The 22,169-nt window shown below is 38.1% G+C and overlaps 1 protein-coding gene across 1 annotated transcript in view; it reads left to right on the top strand.

Annotated features, from left to right (window-relative positions):
• The window catches only part of CGRRF1 (cell growth regulator with ring finger domain 1), a 29,608-nt gene extending 12,247 nt beyond the window's left edge, over positions 1-17,361 (top strand). The window contains exons 3-6 of the mRNA XM_081228645.1: positions 9,645-9,822; positions 9,974-10,121; positions 16,017-16,124; positions 16,347-17,361. Coding sequence (XP_081084771.1) covers positions 9,645-9,822; positions 9,974-10,121; positions 16,017-16,124; positions 16,347-16,667 — 755 coding nt within the window. The 3' untranslated portion in view covers positions 16,668-17,361. The remainder of the gene's footprint in view (positions 1-9,644; positions 9,823-9,973; positions 10,122-16,016; positions 16,125-16,346) is intronic.
• Positions 17,362-22,169: the final 4,808 nt, after the last annotated feature.

Here is a 22,169-nt window from a genome sequence, read left to right on the forward strand (position 1 = left end):
TTTTCCAAAGATTTTTCTCTCTTTCTAACCCTTTAATTAGCCCTTTAATTTTCTTTCTCTACTGCTTTCTCTTCCTCAGACTTAACAAACATTTATTGAGCCCCTATTCTGTTCCAGAAGCTATGCTACATACCAGAGATACAAAGACTAATAATTCACAAACCTTGCTCCTAAGGAGCTTATCAACTAGTAAACAGAGGCATTTGTATGAGAAAAATAAAGTATCACAGGTGTTAATAAGAGAAGTCTGTTAGGACACTGTGCCATTTTCATTGTTCTTCAGTGCAGTGAGAAAAGTAAGGCAGTGTAGTATAAATATAGCTAATGTAAGGTTGCTACCCTTCTGAAGAACAGCCATCTTTTCATCTGAAATTATGGTATTTTGGTATTAAATGGTAATAATAAATGGTGGTTGTTTATTTCTGTATTTGGGGAAATAAATTGTCTGCAAGATTATCTAGGAACCACTGGAGTAAAAGAAAGAAGGAAAAGGGTTAAGTTTGGAGAAGCATATACAGGAAAAGCTTCGTAAAGAGGAGCGTGCTATGTGTGTCTCTCTCTGTCTTATTTTTCTCCCCCCCCCCACCTTTTTTTTTTGGTGAGTAGAGTTTTGAGATAAGTAGGTGTTTATCTTTTGGGATTGGGAGAAATTCTAGGTAGAGAGAGAAGCACGAGCACAGCAATGAGATAAACAGAATAATACATTAGAGAAACAATAAGTAGTTTGTTATGTATAAAACATAGGGTGGGACAGGTAAGAGAGAAGAGTCAAGGAAAATTCAAGTTCTTTGCGTGGGTCCTCCATAGACAGATCTTATTGCCAAGGTAAGGAGTGCAGGAGGAACAACAGGTTTTGGAGGAAAGGTAATGAATTCAGTTTTGAAATTGTGGACTTTGAAATGCTTCTGTGACAGTTAAGTAGAGATATAGAGTAGGCAGTTCTCCACACAGTTCTGTAGCTCTACAAGGATTTCTGGGCTAAGACCCTATCATTTTTCACACTTGCTCACATTTCTGGTACCTTCTAAACAAACAGCCCCAAACTTCTTCAACTTGTCATCCTATTCTAGCCACTGTCCTCTTTCTCTTCCTCCCTTTGCAGCCAGGCTTCTTAAAAGTGGTTTGCATTTGCCTTCTCCTCTTAGCTCGTTCCCTTTTATGCCTCAGATGATTGCAGTCTGATTTTTGCCTGTATCCGTGTACTGAGATGGCCTAATCCAAGGTCACTAATTACCGCTTCAGCCCCCACCTCTGGTCCCCCCAGTCTTAAAATCCAGGGGACGCATTTCCAGCCTGAGTTAGTGTTCTCTCTGCAGTGTTTAGCAGGGTTGGCCAGGCCTTCCTTCTTGACATCCTCTTGCTTGGCCCCTGTGACCTTCTTGTCTAGTCATCTTCCAGCCTCTAACTTCTAGAATCAGTTGTCATCAGTGTACATAGTCAACAGGAGTTATCAACCTTAAGTATATCTTTTTTTAAAATTAATTAATTTATTTGTTTTTTATTTTTGGCTGCGTTGGGTCTTCATTGCTGTGAGGGGGCTTTCTCTAGTTGCAGTGAGTGGGGGCTACTCTTCGTTGTGGTGCACGGGCTTCTCATTGCCGTGGCTTCTCTTGCTGCGGAGCACGGGCTCTAGGCCTGCAGGCTTCAGAGTTGTGACACGCGGGCTCTAGAGCGCAGGCTCAGTAGTTGTGGCACATGGGCTTAGTTGCTCCGCGGCATACGGGATCTTCCCAGACCAGGGCTTGAACCCGTGTCCCCTGCATTGGCAGGCGGATTCTTAACCACTGTGCCACCAGGGAAGTCCAACCTTAAGTAAATCTTGATTTACGTTGAAAAAGTACAAAATTTCTTTTTCTTATTCCTTACCTATAAATATTGTATGATTACCCTATGACTTAAAGGGAACTAAGGACCTCTTTTCCCCCTCATGATGGATAAGTGGTTCATTCCGACATTTTGCACTTAGGAATAACAAATTTCAAGATAAGACAGAGAAAACTAACTTATTTAGAAAACATGCCTGATTAAGATGTGCAGAACTGTGGTGGTTTCCTGATCGCTAACCTCTATGGACATGTACTTAGACCTGATATAATGTCACATCTGGCTCTTGAGCAGGACTGCCAATAAAAAAAATCCACCAGCACAAAGCTGTCCTTCCTGCAGCACAGTTCCACAAGCCTGGAGACACTGAAAAAGAAGAACTGTTACATCATGAGCAAACAAATCCAGGACACTTGTGAGCTAGAATGTGTGAGGAAATCTGTCAGTCTGTCTTTCATGCAGAAAAAGTCTCAAATAGAGCCCACCCTGTAAATGCTAGAAGCAAATGAAAAGATACCCAGTAAGTAGAAGACCTCTCTGCTATGTCCAACACACTAGATGCTAACAGTAGCATTACTGAAGTATGTGAAAAAAATTTTAAGTGTGCAGACTTGTAGCTTACTGAAGTATTTTAATTTTTCAAATACTAATGCATAGCATTCTTTTTTAAAAAATTTGTTTATTTTATTTATTTATTTTTGGCTGTGTTGGGTCTTCGTTGCTGCGCGCCAGCTTTATCTCGTTGCGGCGAGCGGGGGCTACTCTTTGTTGTGGTGCGCGGGCTTCTCGTTGTGGTGGCTTCTTCTGTTGCGGAGCACGGGCTCTAAGCGTGAGGGCTTCAGTAGTTGCAGCACACGGGCTCAGTAGTTGTGGCTTGTGGCTTAGTTGCTCCGCAGCATGTGGGATCTTCCCAGACCAGGGATTGAACCCGTGTCCCCTGCATTGGCAGGCAGATTCTTAACCACTACGGCCCCATGGAAGTCCCTCTTTTTTTAATTGAAGAATAGTTGATTTACCATGTTGTATTAATTACTGCTGTACAGCAAGGTGATTCAGTTATACATATATATACATTTTTAAAAATATTTTTTTCCATTATGGTTTATCATAGGATATTGAATATAGTTCTCTGTGCTACACAGTAGGTTTATCCATTCCATGTATAAAAGCTTACATCTGGGGCTTCCCTGGTGGCGCAGTGGTTGAGAGTCTGCCTGTTGATGCAGGGGACACAGGTTCGTGCCCCAGTCTGGGAGGATCCCACATGCCGCGGAGTGGCTGGGCCCGTGAGCCATGGCTGTTGGGCCTGCGCGTCCGGAGCCTGTGCTCCACAACGGGAGAGGCCGCAACAGTGAGAGGCCCACATACCGCAACAACAACAAAAAAAAGCTTACGTCTGCTAACCGCAACCTCCCACTCCATCCCTCCCCCAACCCCCTCCCCCTTGGCAATCACCAGTCTGTTCTCTATGTCCGTGATTCTGTTTCTGTTTCATTGATAGGTTTATTTGTGTCATATTTTAGATTCCACATATAAGTGATATAATATGGTATTTGTCTTTCTCTTTCTGACTTACTTCACTTAGTATCATAATCTCTAGGTCCATCCATGTTGCTGCAAATGGCATTATTTCGTTCTTTGTTATGGCTGAGTAGTATTCCGTTGTATATATGTACATCTTCTTTATCCAGTCATCTGTTGATGGACATTTAGGTTGTTTCCATGTCTTAGCTATGGTGAATAGTGCTGCTGTGAACATAAGGGTGCATGTATCTTTTTGAATTATAGGTTTGTCTGGATATATGCCCAGGAGTGGGATTGCTGGATCATATGGTAATTCTGTTTTTAGTTTTTTGAGGAACCTCCATACTGTTTTCCATGGTGCTTGCAGCAACTTACATTCCCACCAACAGTGTAAGAGGGTTCCCTTTTCTCCACACCCTCTCTAGCATTTGTTATTTGTAGACTTTTTAATGATGCCCATTCTGACTGGTGTGAGGTGATACCTCACTGTAGTTTTGCAATGCGTGTCATTCTTTATCTATCTTCTGTGGGGAAATAAGAAGGTTTTGCTGGGAATTATACTCAGTAGAATAAAATTCATTTGTTTAAACTGTGGAATGGCGGATGTTATTAAAGGTGTCTAACCAGAACATTGAAATAATATTCTGAGCAATAATTGTGAGATTGTAAAAGGTTATTTCATTTGATGTGTAGATAGGTAGTTTAAAAATGCAAGTCTTTATTTTCGCTGCTGTACCTAAGATGCCTGGCATATAGAGGATGAAGGGTGAACATCTGGAGACCTGATTTACTTGAAAATAAAGCAGAGAATCAGTTTTAATCTTAGTTGTTTAGCTCTGTTTACTAGGCGTGGGTTGTTGGGATTGCTTTGTTGTTATTTAATGTATGTGGGTTTATGATGCTTCCATGTCCCCAGGGTAGAAGCTTTAATGACATTAAAAGTAAGTACTCAGGGACTTCCCTGTTGGCTCAGTGGTTAAGAGTCCACCTGCCATTAGCCTGACACTTGGTATTTTTCTTTGTCTATAATTGAGTAATTAAGAGACTGAGAAGCTGAGCAGAAAACAGTAGCTGAGAGGCTGAGAAGTTAAACAGAGCTTTTGAAATTTCTTAGGACAGGTGGAACCAAAATACTGAGTCCCATTCTTCCAAAGAATGGAGAATTTGACAAGTATCAGATGATTTTTGTTAGGGATTTCTGAAGAACTATACTTCAGGAATAATGATGAAAAAGAGCATTACACACACACACACACACACACACACACACACACACACAAACACACCCATTAGTTCCAGAAGGAAAGCTGAGAGAGAATGTTGTAAAAGTAATACAGTAACCAAGAACTTTCCAAAACAGATAAAGGATCTGATGCCACAGACTCAAGAATCACTACAAACCCCAAGTAGAATAAATACAAAGAAAATCATTATAAGCATATCATAATAAAAGAGCTGAAAAACAAAAACAAAAAACAAAACAAGAAAAAGAAAAAAAATCTGGGACTTCCCTGGTGGTGCAGTGGTTAAGAATCCGCCTGCCAATGCAGGGGACATGGTTCGAGACCTGGTCCGGGAAGATCCCACATGCCGCGGAGCAACTAAGCCCGTGTGCCACAACCACTGAGCCTGTGCTCTAGAGCCCGTGCTCCGCAACAAGAGAAGCCACTGCAATGAGGAACCTGCGCACCTCAACAAAGAGTAACCCCCGCTCGCCGCAACCAGAGAACGCCTGCATGCAGCACAGACGACCCAACACAGCCAAAAATAAATAATTAATTTAAAAAAGAAAAAGAAAAAGAAAAAAAAATCTGCCTGCCAATGCAGGGGACACGGGTTCGAGCCCTGGTCTGGGAAGATCTAACATGGCGTGGAGCACCTAAGCCCGTGCACCACAACTACTGAGCCTGTGCTCTAGAGCCCGCAGGCCACAACTACTGAGCCCATGTGCCACAACTACTGAAGCCCGCGTGCCTAGAGCCCGTGCTCTGCAACAAGAGAAGCCACCGCAGTGAGAAGCCCGCGCACTGCAGTGAAGACTAGCCCCTGCTCACCACAACTAGAGAAAGCCTGTGCACAGCAACAAATACCCCACACAGCCAAATAAATAAATAAAATAAATAAATTTATTTTTTAAAAAAAGTAAGTACTCAGGATATATTAGTTGAGTTGAATTGACTTAAAGGGAACTAAGGACCTTTTTTTCCCCCAGTGGTGGATAAGGGGTTCATTCTGACATTTTGCACTTAGGAAGAACAAATTTCAAGATAGGACAGAGGAAACTAACTTGTTTAGAAAACATTCCTGATTAAAATGTGCAGAACCATGGTGGTTCAGGAATTCTGCTGTCCCTTTTGTAAACAGCTGCCTTGTGCAAGATGACACACATAGCATTTTTGGAGGAATTTGTGAACCTCTCTTCCCTACAACCTAAAATTTTCAGCTCCCAGTACTCCCTCTGGTTTTATTATCCTCATGCATGATCTCCTTGTATACAGTTCTTCTTTCTCAGGGCTTCTTCTTCAAGGTTTGTGGCTTTTCTGCCCTAGGGTTTCTCCTTTTTTAATGGCTCAACTCATTTGACTGTAGTCCTTTTTTTCCCCAGTTTTTTGCAAGGCTATCTCTTGTGCTGTGCTTTACTTGGCTGTTACAGCTAGGCACATAAGGGCAGGTTGAGAGAAATCACATCCATGCTGCCTCGCCTAATTTGGCTTCTGAATTTTCTGGTTTATGGCTGTGTCCCAGTTTTGTTAATGATCTGTTATTGATCTGTTAGATCAACAGATCTAAGATGGCATTGTGTCCACACCGAATTATAGAAGATTAAGAAAATGTAAGAATGGGAATTCTATTTGCAAAGAAGTGGGAAGAACTAAAGGGAGACATTCTCTTGTCAGTCTATTAATAGAAAAGTTTATGAAAGATTGTAGGGAGTAGAATTTTATAGATTCTGTAGTTCTTTTTGTTAACTTACTAATTTCAGAGACAAATTATGTTAAAGTATGAGTAATATCCAGTGGTGAGTAGACTCTGACACTCCCTATTGTAGTTAGATGTACAAAGTCTGTACACAAGTCTTGTATGCAGCTCTGAATTGCTGGAACTCTGATTCTTTTTACAAAGCAAACACACTGGGTAGGTTTCTATGTTCTGTAAGTTGAGTTTTTTTAATTTTTTTTTTAATGTTTATCCTTCCATTGTTCTCTTTTTAGTGTAAGTAAACCCATATATATAGATATTCTCTCCTGTGAGATAAACAGTAATATACTATATATACCTCCCTCCACCTTGCTTTTTTCATTTAACAATATATTCTGAAGATTGTTCCATGATAGTACATGCAGATATTTTGATATGGCTCAATTCTTTTTTTAAGAGTTACAGTACTTCATTATAAAGTATTCCAGAATGGCAATCATCAAAAACTCTACAAACAGTAAATGCTGGAGAGGGTGTGGAGAAAAGGTAACCCTCTTTCACTGTTGGTGGGAATGTAAATTGATACAGCCACTATGGAGAACAGTACGGAGGTTCCTTAAAAAACTAAAAATAGAACTACCATACGACACAGCAATCCCACTACTGGGCATATACCCTGAGAAAACCACAATTCAAAAAGAGTCATGTACCACAAAACTAAAAATAGAACTACCATACGACGCAGCAATCCCACTACTGGTCATATACCCTGAGAAAACCACAATTCAAAAAGAGTCATGTACCACAGTGTTCATTGCAGCACTATTTACAGCGGCCAGGACATGGAAGCAACCTAAGTGTCCATTGACAGATGAATGGATAAAGAAGATGTGGTACATATATACAATGGAATATTACTCAGCTATAAAAAGAAATGAAATTGAGTTATTTGTAGTGAGGTGGATGGACCTAGAGACTGTCATACAGAGTGAAATAAGTCAGAAAGAGAAAAACAAATACCGTATGCTAACACATATATACGGAATCTAAAAAAAAAAAATGGTTCTGAAGAACCTAGGAGCAGGACAGGAATAAAGACGCAGACATAGAGAATGGACTTGAGGACACAGGGCGGGGGAAGGGTAAGCTGGGACGAAGTGAGAGAGTGGCATGGACATATATACACGGCCAAATGTAAAATAGATAGCTAGTGGGAAGCAGCCACATAGCACAGGGAGATCAGCTCGGTGCTTTGTGACCACCTAGAGGGGTGGGATAGGGAGGGTGGGAGGGAGATGCAAGAGGGAGGAGCTATGCGGATATATGTATATGTATAGCTGATTCACTTTGTTATAAAGCAGAAACTAACACACCATTGTAAAGCAGTTATTCTCCAATAAAGATGTTAAAAAAAATAAAGTATTCCATATTTTATTCATTTAATCCCTTATTGATAGATGTTTGGGTGGGTTCCAGCATTTTGATATAACTAATGCTCTAAACATAGATCTTTTCACATTTTTTTGCATTTTTGCCGGTAATACAATAATATTAAGAAATCATTTTCTGGGTTCCTTTTTTTTTCTTTTTCTACTTTTTTTTATATGCCTTTTATATTTTTTCCTGTCCTATCTACTTCCAACTTTTTTTCCTTGCCTCATGTTTTGTGGTTCTTTAGTGACATAGAGGAAAGTATGTGTGATTTTAATATATATTTATACATATACATATATATATAAAATTTGTATTAATAGAGTGTTCCTCTTCAGCTATTCAGTAGTTAGTTAATCAAGAAAAATAGCTAACTGAATTTTCTATTCTTGAATTAATACCTGATGTTGGGCATTATTTAAAAATTTGAAATCAAATTCTGTTCCAATTACCTATGTGAAATTCCTGCCAATTAAAATTTTTGCTTAACAATGATTAGAAATTGCTCTATGTTGCTGCTACTGTACATGTTCAGAATCTGAGACTCTGTACATACTACTGAATAATGAGAAGAAAAGTGAAAAGCTCAATTTTTGGTGTCCTGTAGAGCAGCGGTCCCCAACCTTTTTGGCACCAGGGACCTGTTTCATGGAAGAAGATTTTTCCACGGGGCAGGGTTGGGGGGATGGCTCAGGCGGTAACGCGAGCAATGGGGAGCCGCAGATGAAGCTTTCTGTCTCGCCTGCTGCTCATCTCCGGCTGTGCGGCCTGGTTCCTAATGAGCTACGGCGGACCGCTGCCGGTCTGCGGCCCGGGGTTGGGGACCCCTGCTGTAGAGCATCTGCTTGTGTTTGTGTATCTCCTTCCAACTCATACTCTTGATCACCTTTTAAAAAATACATAATGTATCAATATAAATTCTTATTTGCAAACAACAGAAATGACTCCAGGGGCATTGAGTAGCTTACAGAATTGCCAGTAGGTTTGGAGAGCCAGAATCAGAGACCAAGGCTGTTCAGCCAGAAACAGTGACCAAAACCATGGGATGCCCTTTTGCTCTGGTAAGTATGCCATGGTCACTGAGCACTAGATGTTGCAGCTTGCACTGCCAGCAGTATGAGACATTGGATGCTGCTGCCCTTGAACTTAATATTGCTACAACTGCAATGAGCAAGGGAAAAAATCATATGGGTGGCACATAGTAAGTCCTATGTAAGTGTTAGGTAAATAGGCAAAACTATATAAGATAATTTGAATGTCTACTTATAACTTACATATCCACTTAATCAGGTCTACTTAAATTGTAATATATTTTATTATGCTGAAAGCAAACAAACGAATGAGGGCATCACTATTAAACCCTCCATGTTTTGGCATCTCCACTCTTTCCTTAGGATATTTTGCATATTACATGGGACATTAACTGTGTGACAAGAGTATATCAGTGTTGTCAATGAGTATGTTAAAGTTAGTAAGGCTCAATTTCTTTTTAATATTTTTCCTGCTCCACTGATCATCTTCTGGACCGCATGGGTTGTATGTATCCACTTTTAGAGACAGCTCTATTACTTCTTGTAGTTAGGATTATATACACTATTAGAGTGGTAGGTTATCAATAGTGAACTGTATTTCAGTTTTTTAAATTTATGTGGGAAGAGTCTTGAAGTCATCAAAAAAATCTTTATAACTTCCAAGAATAAATATAAAATAATGTAAATCAGAGTTTACTGACAGCGCTTCAAAATTGTGTAGACACTGAAGTTTGTATATCTTTTGTTTTAGAGACCATTTCCTTCATTTATAGGCACATACCCTTTAATGAGTTCCTTTAACTGCCATCAGCCTGGCCAGCATCCAAAAGGAAACTTTTGTTACTGGCTATGTATAATTGTAGTAGAAATAGCATTAGGTAATTTTCTTCTCTTTGTCTCGTTTGTTTTCCACAGCTGGCATAACTTTGACAACAGATTGCCTTGAAGATAGCCTCCTTACTTGCTACTGGGGGTGCAGTGTTCAAAAATTATATGAAGCTCTGCAGAAGCACTTTTATTGCTTCCGAATAAACACTCCTCAAGCATTAGAAGATGCTCTGTATAGTGAATATCTCTATCAAGAGCAGTATTTGTATCCTTTTATCTGATATATCCACTAGCACATGAAAATTTTAGACATTAGACTTTTTATGGATAAAATAGTGTTGCTAAGTTATTATACCCTTTGGTATATTGTTGTATTTTTGCTTATAGTGGAAATTTCTCTTTACATCTTCAAAAAGAATTAAAAAGGACAGCAAAGAAGAAATATATTGCCAGTTACCAAAAGATACTAAAATTGAAGACTTTGGTACAGTGCCCAGATCTCGCTATCCATTGGTAGCACTGTTGACCCTAGCTGATGAAGATAACCGAGAAATTTATGACATTGTAAGTAATTTTAAAATTCTGGAAACATTAACTTTTAAGTGATTTGGATGATGGCTCTTAATTATTTGGTGAAATAGAAAAGTTTATTTTAATTTCTAAGGATATACATTTGGCCTGGACACATTTTTTTTGGAAAATGAATACATGGGAAGTACACTTGTATGCGTTTTATATGTGTAATGCTCCTTCAGAGCATGACTTGTTTTTTTCCATATGGATTGCAAGAATATGATTTTATTTAGAAAATGAAAGATAGAATTAAATTACATTAATTTCATCATCCTATATTCTGTCATTTTTGCCACATAGAAAAAGGTCTGTTAGGAAGCATATTTATTCCTAGCATTTTTAGCACTGAATAAATAAGCATTGTAATGATCTGAAGGGCTTGGTTTTAAGACAGTATCCACTCTTTTCTTTGCATGCTTGCAGTCATCTTGTTTCCATCATAGCCCCTGCTGCATGTACATCTTATATGTGTTTGGTCCCTATATTTTCAGTAATTATTGTAATCTCCTTTTCTCATTATGTGCTAATTATTTCTTTAGTCTGGTAGTTTATCCCAATTAGGAAGATAAAAGCATGTTAGAGGTCTAAAGAGGTCCTGAACCTGACATTCCTATAAGTATGGTAGAAGCTTGTACGTGAAATAAACTTTTGGTGAAATCCTATCATGATAAGAATGGCTTTATACACAATTTACTACTTTTCTGAAGTGCATGAAATAGATATGTTGATGAATAAAGATATGGTAACATTTTTATGACACTTTGTAATATACAAAGTACATTCGCTACCATTAACATATTTATTCCTTCCAACAATTTTGTGTGTTAGGGCATCTGTCTTATAGACACTGAAAGAGACTAAAGAAAACTCCCAGGCATTCAGGAAATAAGAGATGGAACCTCGATTCTGAGCCTTTGTAGTCCTGTGGCAGTATGCTTTGTTTTTAACAGGAGTATCTCACCAAAACCAGCACACATTGAGCTTTGGAAGGTGCACACCCTAATTGGGAGATCTAGACCCTGCTCAATAAGTTATGCCTCTGTAGTTTTTTGGGGAGCGGGATTAATTTTATCAAATTGAAGTTCCATTGAGCTGAAGTCAGTTTGTTTTTTCCAAATAAAAGTCATACTAACAGCAGTGTATTTCCAGAACCTAACAGAGTGCCTGAAACACGATAGGTGCCCAGTAAATTTGATAAGTGAAAAAAAAAGTCATACCAAGCAATGTTAGTGAGCCACATAGAGCCTCACAGCCAAGCTCCTGAATAGTCCATAGGAGAGCTCTTCTGGTTGTCGCCCCTCTCCCTCCCTTTGGCCCTCCCACTCTTTTCAACTGAAGATAAATAAGACCTATTAAGTTGGTGTTTGATATGTCCAGGCTTAACGTCCTTCACTCTGCCTACCTGGGCAAGATAGCCCTTCTCTCACCACTGTGTCCCCCATCTCTTCTAAGCTCCCCTACTTCTTTGCTTTCATTCGAAACAGAAAGGGTCAGATCTGTCACCTTCCTCTCAGCTTCCCCTGTGGTTCCTTTCCCTCTCGCTGCTGGTGCTCTTTGTCAACTTGAGTACTCAGACTCTTCCTTATTTTCTAACTTTCCTCCTCAGTCTAAACAGAGAAGGAATGAGAGAGAGAGAGAGAGAGAGAGAGAGAGAGGGAGTGTGTGTGTGTATGTGTGTGTGTGTGTTTGGTGTTGGGAGGTGTAAAATACATGTAACATAAAGTTGACCATTTTAACCACTTTTCAGTGTACAGTTCAGTGGCATTCTAAACAGGGAAAGATTTGCTCTCAGGTCCCTGATGCAACTGGAATGAAGTCTACTGGCCCAGCTATGGTTGGGGGAGGCTTATTCCCACAGGGCAGACAAAGTACCTGGCTCTCAGGTCCTTTGTATACACCTCCCTGCCTGGGTCCTTCTCTGTGTCTTCTGTTCTTATCAGTAGATTCCCTTCATTTTTTCCTGTTAATCCTTGCTTCTCGCTCTCTTATCTCTCAGGTGGGGCCTAACACTGGCACTAAAGCATATTAGTATATTTTGTATGAATGTTCTCTGTTCTTAATTTTAAAAGCAAATTGGGCATTTGGTTTTTCAGTATTTTATCTGGGGTCAGAAGTTCTAAATCTAAAGAAATTTTTTAATTCTCTCACTCCTATTGTAACAGTAATCAATTACATTCAGATTGTGTAGTTAGGAACCAGTCTGTTATTTTAGGTAGATAAGGAAAGTAGGGATTGTCACTGCAAGACCTTGACTTAAATTTTTTTTTCATTTTTACTAAATTATACTAGTTTGTTTTCTGTACTACTCAAATGATACATGTTTGTGGCAGGAAATAGAAGTAGAAAATCTAGATAAGCCAAAAGGGAAAAAAGGAAAATCACCTGTATTCTATCATCCAAAGATAACCACTGTGAATATTTGTATCTTTCTAGACCTTTATGTATGTAATTTTGAAACAAAAATGGGATCAAATTGTCCGTACTATTTTGGGATCTGCTTTTATTTAATAGTATGTTTTAAACATCTTTTCCATATCAAATGTAAATCTACAACTATATATATATTCATAACTAGTATGATAGTAGCTTCAGAGGCTTTTAATGTTAAACTAAATGGCAGGATTGTTAGTAGTAGGTGATAACATTACTATCTTTTACCAATCCTGTCATTTTGATTTAGTATTAAAAGCCTCTGAAGTCACTGCCAAATTAATAAATCCTTACAAGGCTGTAAAGGATATTGTATGTTTACAACCATAATAGGGTTGTTGTTTTTTTTTTAACTTCCTTTATGGACTTGCAAAAATAAAAAAGTAGAAGAACATCCATATACCCTTTACCCTGATCTCCTATTGTTAATTGTTAACATTTGCACTATTTGCCCACATATATATTTATGGGTGTATGTGTATATATATTTTTTTAATGAATTGAGAATAAGTTGTATACGTGATGATTCTTTACACCCAAATACTTCAGTGTGTTTTCCTAATAACAGGGATATTCTCTTGTATAACTACAATATGGTTATCTACTTTATAAATCTAACATTGGTATAATTTTTTATCTAATGTATTATAATATATATTCCAATTTGTCAGTCTGTCTAACAGTATTCTTTACAACATGTTTTCCCCTCCAGTACAGATTCTAGTCTAGAGTCAGATGTTGTATTTGTCATGTATCTTTAACCTCCTTTAATCTGAAACATTTCCATAGCCTTTCTTTTGTCTTTTATGACATTAGCATCTTTGAAGAATAGTCACATGCACACACTGTTTTTGTAAAATAGAACATTTCTCATTTTGTCTGATGTTTCATCATGATTAGATTGGAGTTGAGCATTCTCAGCCAGTGTACCACGCAGGTGATGATGGGTGCGTTTCAGGGCATCACCTGTAGAAGAATGGGAGGTTCTTTTCCCTCATTGGTGATGTAAATTTTGATCTCTCAGTCAAGGTGTTATCCAATTTTCCACTGTTTCCTTTTTTTCCCTCCCTTGCAAGTAATAAGCAGTGTGTGGGGAGGCACTTTAAGACCATACAAATATCCTGTTCTTTAGTAAAACTTCCCCCTGGATTTAATATCCATTAATGATTCTTACCAGATTTCATCTTTACCATGATGGTTGCAAAATGATTATTTTCCAACTCTAGCCCTCCAGTCAGCCCTCAGCATTCTATTACAAGCAAGAGTCCTCCGATTTACCTCTTTGTTTATCTATTTGTTATCCTCATGGCCTCATGAATTCCTTTTTCCCCCAGTGGTTTATAATTCATTACTGAATATGATTATTTTGGTCCTCAAACTGCCCTTTCCTTATTTCCTGCCCCAAACTGAGGATTTATAGTCAAAAACTGTCCATAAATTACTCAGATTAGTTCTCTCAAAAGTCAAAAAACTATATAAAGTGGTATACTCAGATGTTGCTTTCATCCCTTACCCCCATTCTCATACACCCCAATTCTTGTACAGATAATCAAGTTCATTGTTTTCTGGTTTATCCTTCCTATGTTCCTTATTGTAATGATAAGAAAATACAGATATATTTCTGTTTCTTCTTATTTTTCCTTCTTTCTTACACAAAAGGTAGCACCCTATATATACTATACACGTTCTTGCTTTTTTCACTTACAGCTGCCTAGCACTTTATTGTGTGTAGGGTATCCATGTATGACAGTTATTCAGCCAATCTCCTGTGGTTGGACATTCAGGTAGTTTCCAGTATTCTGCAATAACAGATAATCTTGCAGTGAATAACCTGTGTGTCCGTATTTTAACATTGTTGAGGTTATGTGGTTGAAGGCTAAGTAAATACATTTCTTTCTGCTACATACTGCCAAATTCCCCTCCATTGGAATTGTACCTTTGGAGTTGTATATATATATATTTTTTAACACATTTCCACCAGCAGTATATGAGAGTGATGATTTCTCCATAGAGTGTACTGACAAGCTTTTCAATTTTTGTTAACCTGATGAGAAAGAAATTATATCTCAGTCAAGTTTTAATTTGCATTTATCATATTGTGAGTGAAATTGAACATCTTTTAATATGGCTAAGGACCATGTTTTTATCTTTTTGTATATTATCTGTTCATGTCTTTTGCCCGTTTCTCTATAGGATTTTTATTCACTTTTTCTTCAATTTTTAAAAGTTCTTTATAAATTAGAGATATTAACCCCTAGTCTGTGATATACATTGTAAATATATATTTCAGCTTGTCATATGTCTTTTGACTTTACTTATAGTGCTTTTTGTCATGCAAATTTTATATTTTTATGTAGTTAGGTTTGTCAAATTTTTCTGCCTCTGGGTTTGGGTCATAGTTCGAAAGTCTTTTTCTACACTGAAACTAAAAAGAAATTCACATGTTTTTCCTAGTACTTGTATAGTTTTATTTTTCACAATTAGATCTCTTATGCTTTTGGAGTTTATTCTTATGTATGGAATGAGGAATGCATCCAATTTTATATTTTTCCAAACAGCTATCCAGTTGCCCCAATACTTTTTATTATTAAGAAGGCTCTCTTTGTTTAGTGATTTGAGATGCTACCTTTGTCATATTTGTATATATACTTATGTCTGTTTCTGGACTGTTTATTCTGTTCCATCCATCTGTCTATTCATGTGCCAGTAGCACACTGTTTTAATTTTAGAGGCTTTGTAGTATGCTTTAATATCTGACTGAGCTTAGTCCCTCTCATAGCTTTCTTTTCAATATTTCCCTAGCTATTCTTTTTTTTTAAATTTATTTATTCATTTTTGGCTGCGTTGGGTCTTTGTTGCTGCACATGGGCTTTCTCTAGTTGAAACGAGCAGGGGCTAGTCTTCGTTGCGGTGCATGGGCTTTTCATTGCGGTGGGGTCTCTTGTTGTGGAGCACAGTCTCTAGGCGCGTGGGCTGCAGTAGTTGTGGTGTGCGGGCTCAGTAGTTGTGGCTCATGGGCTCTAGAGTGCAGGCTCAGTAGTTGTGCCACACGGGCTTAGCTGCTCTGTGGCATGTGGGATCTTCCTGGACCAGGGCTCAAACCCGTGTCCCCTGCATTAGCAGGAGGATTCTTAACCACTGCGCCACCAGGGAAGCCCCTTTCTTAGCTGTTCTTATGTTTTATTTTTCCATATGAAAATTTTAGTCAACTTATACAGCTGTATAAAAACTAATTGCTATTTTTGCTGAGATGACATTGAATTTGTAAATTTGAGTATAAATAAAATAATTCTGGCAAAAATATGTAACTGGGTCCTCTTTTGTGACTGATTTAAGGAATTTATTGTAAGTTTTCTAATTTATCAACCTCTTATTTTTATTTGAGAAGTATTTTTCACATATCTGTGAAATAATGTAAGGAGGTATGTACTGACTGGTGTTCAATTTTTATCTTAGATTTCCATGGTGTCAGTAATTCATATTCCTGATAAGACTTATAAACTCTCCTGTAGAATATTATATCAGTATTTACTCCTGGCTCAAGGTCAATTTCATGATCTTAAGGTAAGTTGTACCCTCTAGTCTTTATCCTCTGTCTTTTTTGTTTGCAGAGTTTCAAAGAATGACTGTCTATAAAGAGATAATATTTTTCAGTTATCATAGAAGTTAGCTATTATTTGTTACTGGATTTGCTAGCTCATAAATTTTTAGCACGTCTTATGACCCCCGGATTTGAAGCATAATTGTCATTTGTAATATCTTTACATTTGTTTCTTTGATTTTCAGCAACTTTTCATGTCGGCAAATAATAATTCCGCTCCCTCCAGCAGTTCCTCTCCAGAGGAAAAAAACACAGACCGAAGTTTGCTGGAAAAGGCTGGACTATCTGAAAGTGAAATGGAGCCTCCAGAAGAGAATAGCAAGGACTGCGTGGTTTGCCAGAATGGGACTGTGAACTGGGTGCTCTTGCCATGTAGACACACATGCTTGTGTGATGGCTGTGTTAAGTATTTTCAGCAGTGCCCAATGTGCAGGCAATTTGTTCGGGAATCTTTTGCACTTTGCAGTCAAAAAGAGCAAGGTAAAGACAAACTGAAAAGTCTCTGAGGATGTTGTTACAACTGAGAAGTACACTTCCCACTGAAGATGCAGTGTTCTTGTGTTCTTGGAATTAATCATAACATGGAATCTACAGTGTTAACCGTCAGTGAAAATTCTATTTTAACTTCATATTTGTACAATACATGGATGGTGAAAATTAATTATTCCTTGCTGTTCAGTATGGCAAATACTGGAATCCCATTCTGGAGCAATGCATAAAAATTCATTCAACCTCTTGAGAAGAATGTAAACATTTGGCCTTTTATCAGCTAGAGGATTTCACATAATGTTGATTAGAAAAATTCTGAAAAGCAATCCATCTAAAATTCGAGGAAGTAAATGTCTTAAGATTTCTGAATGTTTTTCCTTTGACAAAACCTAGAATGCAGTTGGGTAAAACTGAAATCCTTCTTAAAATAATTGTATGTTCTCTGGTTTACAAAAGAGTTGGAAAGGGCTTCTAACTTTAAATCCTTTCCTGAAATAACCATTTTTATAAATATCCAGCTGTTCGGTTTCTAATTTTCCTTATAATTCTAGTCACATAAACACAAGTCTTAATTTTTAAATATAGCTTCTTAAATCATAAATGCAAGAAACAATTCTTGACTGTTCTCAGTGTATCATAGACTTAAATGATATTCATTTATAGGAAGCAGATATATAAAACATGGATAATAAAATTTATTGGATAATTAAATATATTGTCCAATATGATTATAGTAGCTGGATGTGACCTACCAGGGAAGATCTGCGAGGCTCTCAATGCCTTACCTTAGAGTTCCTCCTGCACACGAACCCATCCAAAACTGAAGGGGTTTAGAGCCAGAAAAATCACTAAAAGAAACAAGTGACTCTTTTTTTCTAGGGTGTTTTTTATTCTAAGTAAACCTCATGTCCTTCTGAATAGTAAATCACTTTGTTCATCCCTTGTTACATCCTCTTAAGAGTTGAGTAACCTGATAGTCAAAAAAGCCCCATTCCCCACTTTTCCCAAGATGACTAAGAAGAAAAAAGTAAATCAGAGCTTCCTGTTTCTTCAGTGGAAATTACCTTTAACTCACTAAGAAATTAGATCATGGCAAATAAACTGTGACATGCAGGGAGATTTCCAAGCCTCATTTGTCCTGTTTGTATTAAGAATAATGCCTTATCTTTGTATCAGTGTGTTTATGTACTATTATTTCATTCCCATCAAATATAGAACTCTCAAAAAGACATTACCTATTCTCCATTTTATAAACCAAAGCAAATTTCATCTATGTTCAATAGCTATGTAATAAATACCTTCTAGGGGCCAGATACCTTTTGGGAGTCTGGGCTACAAAGAATCAGACATGGCTCCTGACCTCAAAGTATTTGTCCCTAACAGAAGCACTGATGGCTTATTAGAAGCACATCCCTATCTTAGTAATTCCTAAGGCCCTGTTCTCTTTCTATCCCTGGAAGCAGGGCGGTCAAAAGCTATAGTCCCTGCTGCAGTTGGCTAGCTGTAGAGCAGTTCATCTGGGAAATTCACTTTGTAGGTCAGTTGGAATACTCAGGGATCATTTTGCCCATCCTATCCATCCTGCTTCCCTTTACAGATCTGTTTGTACCTAAACTGTCCTAGATAACATGGTTGCTTTCTCATCTGAGATACCTTCCACCTGCAGTCTTATTCCATTTTTCATAACTTTTTTTATTGTAGTGAAATATACATAACATAAAATTTACCATTTTAACCATTCTTAAGTATACAATTTGGTGGCATTAAGTACTTTCACATTGTTATGTGACCACCACCAGTATCCGTCTTCGGAATTTTTTCTTAATGTCGAAACCAGCTCTAGGGGAGGAACTTAAAAACTGTTGCTTAAGGACACAACACAAATCATCTCATCACATCACAGATAATCGTGAATTATCTCCCACTGGGACTATTGTATTTTTTAAGCCATCTCATTAACTGTGGAATGAAATTTTGTCTTGGCTTGTGGGAATTTGTAGCATCAATATAGGTAATCTGGGGTTTAGGAAGGGTCAGTGGAGATGATTTCAGCCTCTTCTACTCAATCCTGCCTCAGATGGCCCTTATTCCACTGGATAATTCCCTAACTCCATTACCTAGATTTTGAACACTGAATTCCCCTCTTTTCATATCTCCCTATATTATATTTCTCCTGAATCGTTTCTCTCTTGTCATCATGACCTCTAGTTTCTGGGTCCCTGAGTCTATTCTAATAATTCATGAACTTGCTCCTGGGTTGCTGGCTCAACTGTCTCAAATGTGTTACCATGTTGGCTTGCTTTCTTGGCCTCTCCACTCTACCTGCCCCAGCAACCCACACGCTTGGCTTACCTCAACTATGTTTCTTTCCTGCTGTTACCACAGAAGGTCAAGTGGTCTAACCAATTTTTTATGGAGTCCACCATGAAGCCTCTCTGCTTAGTTGCTTCCAGGTCTTCACTGCTGCTCAACAATCCTTTTATTGTTTTCCTAATGGAGCCCCTACCGAACTCCCAATAGCTATTTCTCTTCCACTCATCAACTTTTGTACCCCACCACTGCTGTCTCACTTTCAGAAAAGAACCTTCAAAAGGTAGGTGAAGATGATAGACCCCCAAAGTCATATATCTTGGGTTTTTTCCCAGCTCCGCTACTTGTCCCTTGGACAAATTATTTAACCTCACTCACTCTGATCAGTTTCCTCATCTAGAAACATAGTGATAATAGAACCTAACTATAGGCTGTTGAGTTTTATTCCAGTTAATATATGTGAAGTGCTTAGACCTGGGCATAGCATATAGTAAGCTCTATGTGTGACAGGTATTACCATTACTGCTTTGTTTAGATGTTCAAAGCCAGTAGACATTCTTTTCTCTCTTCCTCAAAAGAGGAGGTATATTATATATATTGATACTTCTGAGGTCAACGCTGCTTGTGTTATTGATCTCTGTTTGCTCCCTGAATTCATTTAAATATTCATTCAGTAATTGAAAAATTACCGAGTGCCAAAGACATTACACGTTGTGTGGGCATGAGAATACGGCAGTAAAAAAAAAATAGGCAAAAACCCGTGCCTTCATAGGCCTTACATTCTAGTAGAGAGAGAGACAAATTAGTAAGCAATATCATATATCACGTGGAGATTAAGTGCTATGGAGAAAATCAAAGCTGGGATGAATGAGTCGGGAATGTGAAGGATGGAAGTGAGGATTCTATTTCAAATACGATGGTCAAGGAAGGCCTCACCAGCATAATAGAGACCTGTAGAAGGCCAGGAAGTGAGCTATGTATATCTAGACAAAGACACCTTAACCACTGCAAGGCTGAGAGGTGCAACTTACTGAGATGGAAACAATTGGGAAAAGGTAGGTTTGGAGGAAAAGAGCAATTTTGTTCTTGTTCCATTTTGGATGCCAGTTGGAAATCCAAGTAGGGATCTCAAATAAGCAGGTGCATATAGTACTCTGAAGTTCAGGGGAAAGATCTGGCTGATAGATTTCATCTTTTCTTGATGCCATGTCATCAGCATGGCATTTAAAGCCATGAGTCTGCATGAGATCACCGACGACGTGAGCACAGGAATAGAAGTGGTCCATGGACTGAGGGGATACTCCAGCATTCAGGGAGATTGGGAGGAACAAGTACACTGAGAAGTAGATGGTGAGGTAGGAGGAAAACCAGAAGCGTGGGCTTTACAAACCACCCCAAAATGGAGTTGTATGAAACCATCACCATTTTATTATACTCACAGATTGTGTAGTCAGGTATTGGGACAGGATATGGCAGGGATGGGCCTGTCTGGGACCTTAATTGGGAAGACCCAAATGACTAAAGTGACTCAAAGTCCAGAGGACTAAAATCATCTGAAGACTCTTCATTTACGCATTTGGTGCCTGGGCTGTGATGATTTGAAAGCCGGGCCAAGCTAGGACAACTTGTGGCCTCTCCATGTGGCTTGGACTTTGTCATAGCCAGGTGGCCTCAGGATAGTCATTTCTTAAATGGGGGCTCAGGATTCCAAGAGTAAGTGTTTTTAGTGAACAAGGCAAAAGCTGCATGGCCTTTTTTGTTTTTGCCATTTTTTTCTTTTTAACAGCTTAATAGAAATATAGTTTAAATACCATATCAATACAATTGCCCCATTCAAGGGTTTAATGTACTCACAAAGCTTTCCAACCACCCCTACAGTCAATTTTAGAACATTTTGATTACCCACACGAAAAACCCTGTGTGCATTAGCCATTGCCCCCAATCCCTGCCATGTTTCCCCAACCCTACGCAACCACCGATTTACTTTCTTTATAGTATAGATTTGCCTGTCCTGGACATTACATGGAATGGAATCGCATGTAGAATCTCAAATGGAATCACACACAATATGTGGCCTTTTGTGACTGGCCACAGAACATTACTTAGCATAATGTTTTTAAGGTTCATCCATGTTATAGCATAAATCAGTATTTTATTTCTTTTTATTGCCAAATAATATTCCATTGCATAGATATACCACACTGTTTATCCATTCATCAGTTAATGGACATTTAGATTTTTTTCACTTTTTGGCTATTATGAAAAATGCTGTGAACATTGGCTACAAGTTTTCACATGGACGCATGTTTTCATTAATCTTGGGTATATACCTACAAGTGGAAATGCTGGTTCATATCAAAATTCTACAATGAACATTTTGAGGAACTTCCCAAATGTTTTCAAAGCAGCTGTACCATTTTACGTTCTTACCAGCAATGTATAGTGTTCCAGTTTTCCCACATCCTCACAAACACTTGTTATTATGTTTTTTATTATTGCCATCCTAGTGGGTATGAAGTGGTATCAAAATTTTTTAACTGGGTAAAAAATACATAAAATTTACCATCCTATCCTAACCCTTTAAAAACGTATAGTTTAGTGGCATTAAGTACATCACATTGTCGAACAATAGATCTCCAGAATTTTTCATCTTGCAAAACTGAAACTCTACTCTCATTAAATAACAACTCCCTATTTCCCCCTCACCCCAGTCCCTGACAACTACCATTCTACAGTGTAACTGTGGTTTTAATTTGCACTTGCCTAATGGCTAATGATGTTGAGCATCTTTTCATGTGCTTATTAGCCATTTGTATATTTATTCAGATCTTTGACCCATTTTAAAAATTGTGTTGACTTTTTGTTATTGATACAAAGCCTTTAGCAGATATATGATTTACAAATATTTGCTCCCATTCTGCGGGCTGTCTTTTCACTTTCTTGGTGGTGCCTTTGAAGCATAAAAGTTTTTAATATTGACGAAGTCCAACTTACCTATTTTTTCTTCGGTTACTGCACTTTTATTGTCATGCGTAAGAAGGTTTTGCCTAACTCAAGGTCACAAAGATTTACTCATGTTTTTTCTGAGGGTTTTATCATTTAGGTCTATAGTCAGTCAAATGTTGTATATGGTGTGAAGAAGGGGGTTCAACTTCATTCTTTTACATGTGGAAATGCTCAACCAAATATTAGCAAACCAAATTCAACAA

This window comes from Mesoplodon bidens, assembly GCF_964165515.1.
Source record: "Mesoplodon bidens genome assembly, chromosome: 3".
NCBI lineage: Eukaryota > Metazoa > Chordata > Mammalia > Artiodactyla > Ziphiidae > Mesoplodon > Mesoplodon bidens.